The 1,617-nt window shown below is 41.5% G+C and overlaps 1 protein-coding gene across 1 annotated transcript; it reads left to right on the top strand.

Annotated features, from left to right (window-relative positions):
• Positions 1-306: 306 nt before the first annotated feature.
• Positions 307-1,599, top strand: LOC121963819 (dehydrogenase/reductase SDR family member 13-like). The gene is made up of 3 exons (XM_042514065.1): positions 307-326; positions 475-801; positions 1,329-1,599. The coding sequence occupies exons 2-3, from the start codon at positions 480-482 to the stop codon at positions 1,586-1,588; spliced, it is 582 nt and encodes a 193-aa protein (XP_042369999.1). The 5' UTR covers positions 307-326; positions 475-479; the 3' UTR covers positions 1,589-1,599.
• The last annotated feature ends 18 nt before the right edge of the window (positions 1,600-1,617 follow it).

Genomic DNA, 1,617 nt, shown 5'->3' with positions numbered 1-1,617 from the left:
TATAATTTTAATTTTAATATTTTTTTTTATTTTGAGCTTATTTTATTTATTTATATATTTGTTTGTTTTCTTTTTTCCACTTATTCACTATTATGTAAATGCAATATATATTATATTTTCCTGTAACATAATTTTAAATGTAATTATAAATATAATTTTCTGGACATTTTTTCCCTAATTTTTAGATTTGTCACAGTGTACTAATTTATTGTAATTTGTGGGACATTTCCTGCACAGTTGGTCATTAACTTTTCTCCATGTTTTCAAAAGAAATCAAACCAACTTTCTCATCACAGACAAGCTGATGTTGATTCAGGTTTCAAAAGGTTATTTATAAATAATTATAATTATTAATATCATTTTCTGGACATTTTCCCTATTTTTTGCAAAGTTTTTAATAATCCTAAAAACAGAATCAGTCCTGTTGTGTGTCACCTCTGCAGCGCTGTGAGATGGAGGCTCTCTGTGTTTCAGGTGTGATGGGTCCGGGACGCACTGACGATGGATTCGGCATGGCGTTCGGGGTAAACCACCTGGGTCACTTCCTGCTCACCGGCCTCCTCCTGGAGCGGCTGCAGCGGTGCGGTCCGAGCCGCGTGGTCACCGTGGCCGCTCTGCTGCACCGCCTCGGCGGCGTCGACTTCCCTCTGCTGACGGCCAACAGGGACGTGGTTTCTGCTCAGTCCACCTGGAACAACTTCCAGGCGTACTGCAGCAGCAAGCTGTGCAACGTGCTCTTCACCAGGGAGCTCGCCAACCGGCTGGAGGGCACCACCGTCACCTGCTACAGCCTGCACCCAGGTCAGCCAGAAAATACAATAAAAAAACCAAAACACATTCATTAAATAAAGTGCAAAGAAAGTGTCAGCACGGCACGGCAAATTTTTACCTGATTTTATATAAAAAAAAGTCGCAAAAAGTCGAACTTTTTGTTTTTGATGTTGAAAGTTTCAGTTTTGATTAAATATTTGCTAAAACAACGTTAAAACAACGTTCTGTGCTGGAGTTTGTTAGATTCAAATTGTAAATAGTGACGGATAGATTTTCATTTCTGATGATTCAAATTCTGATGATTTTCTACTTTCATTGAGTGTATTTTTTTTAATCTAAAATATCAAATACTCAGTAATTTTCAGAATTTTATCCATTTAAATGCCAGGTTTTTGTCAAGATGCCGCCATGTTTTAGACTATTTTCAATATACTACATGCAAAGTCGATTTTTTAAATTATTATTATCACAGTCTGGGATTTATCGGTGATCAGCAGCATTATTGATCCCACATGCATGAAAACGTCTGATCATAAAGCGCTCGTTTGTTGCTGCAGGAGTCGTCTACACAGAGCTGTGTCGCAGTCTGAGCCCGTGGCTGCAGATCCTCATCGTGCCCTTTGCCAAGCTCTTCTTCCTGGACCCTGAGGGGGGGTCCCAGACCACCCTGCACTGTGCCCTGCAGGAGGGCATCGAGTCCCTCAGCGGACGCTACTTCTCAAACTGCGCGCTGCAACAGGTGGGAGCCAAAGGACGAGACGACGCCCTGGCAAAGAAGCTGTGGGAAGTGAGTGAGAGGTTAACCGGTTTATCATGACGGACTGATCCAGATCCAGATCCAGATCC

This window comes from Plectropomus leopardus, unplaced genomic scaffold, assembly GCF_008729295.1.
Source record: "Plectropomus leopardus isolate mb unplaced genomic scaffold, YSFRI_Pleo_2.0 unplaced_scaffold12659, whole genome shotgun sequence".
Taxonomy (NCBI): domain Eukaryota; kingdom Metazoa; phylum Chordata; class Actinopteri; order Perciformes; family Serranidae; genus Plectropomus; species Plectropomus leopardus.
This window is presented reverse-complemented; position numbering and strand designations above follow the sequence as displayed.

Bases quoted from the DNA above. Each gene is read 5' to 3' on its own strand.
- LOC121963819 (XM_042514065.1), top strand. From the start codon at position 480: ATGGGTCCGGGACGCACTGACGATGGATTCGGCATGGCGTTCGGGGTA. The intron at 802-1,328 runs GTCAGCCAGAAA...TTGTTGCTGCAG, and splicing joins CTGCTACAGCCTGCACCCAG to GAGTCGTCTACACAGAGCTG.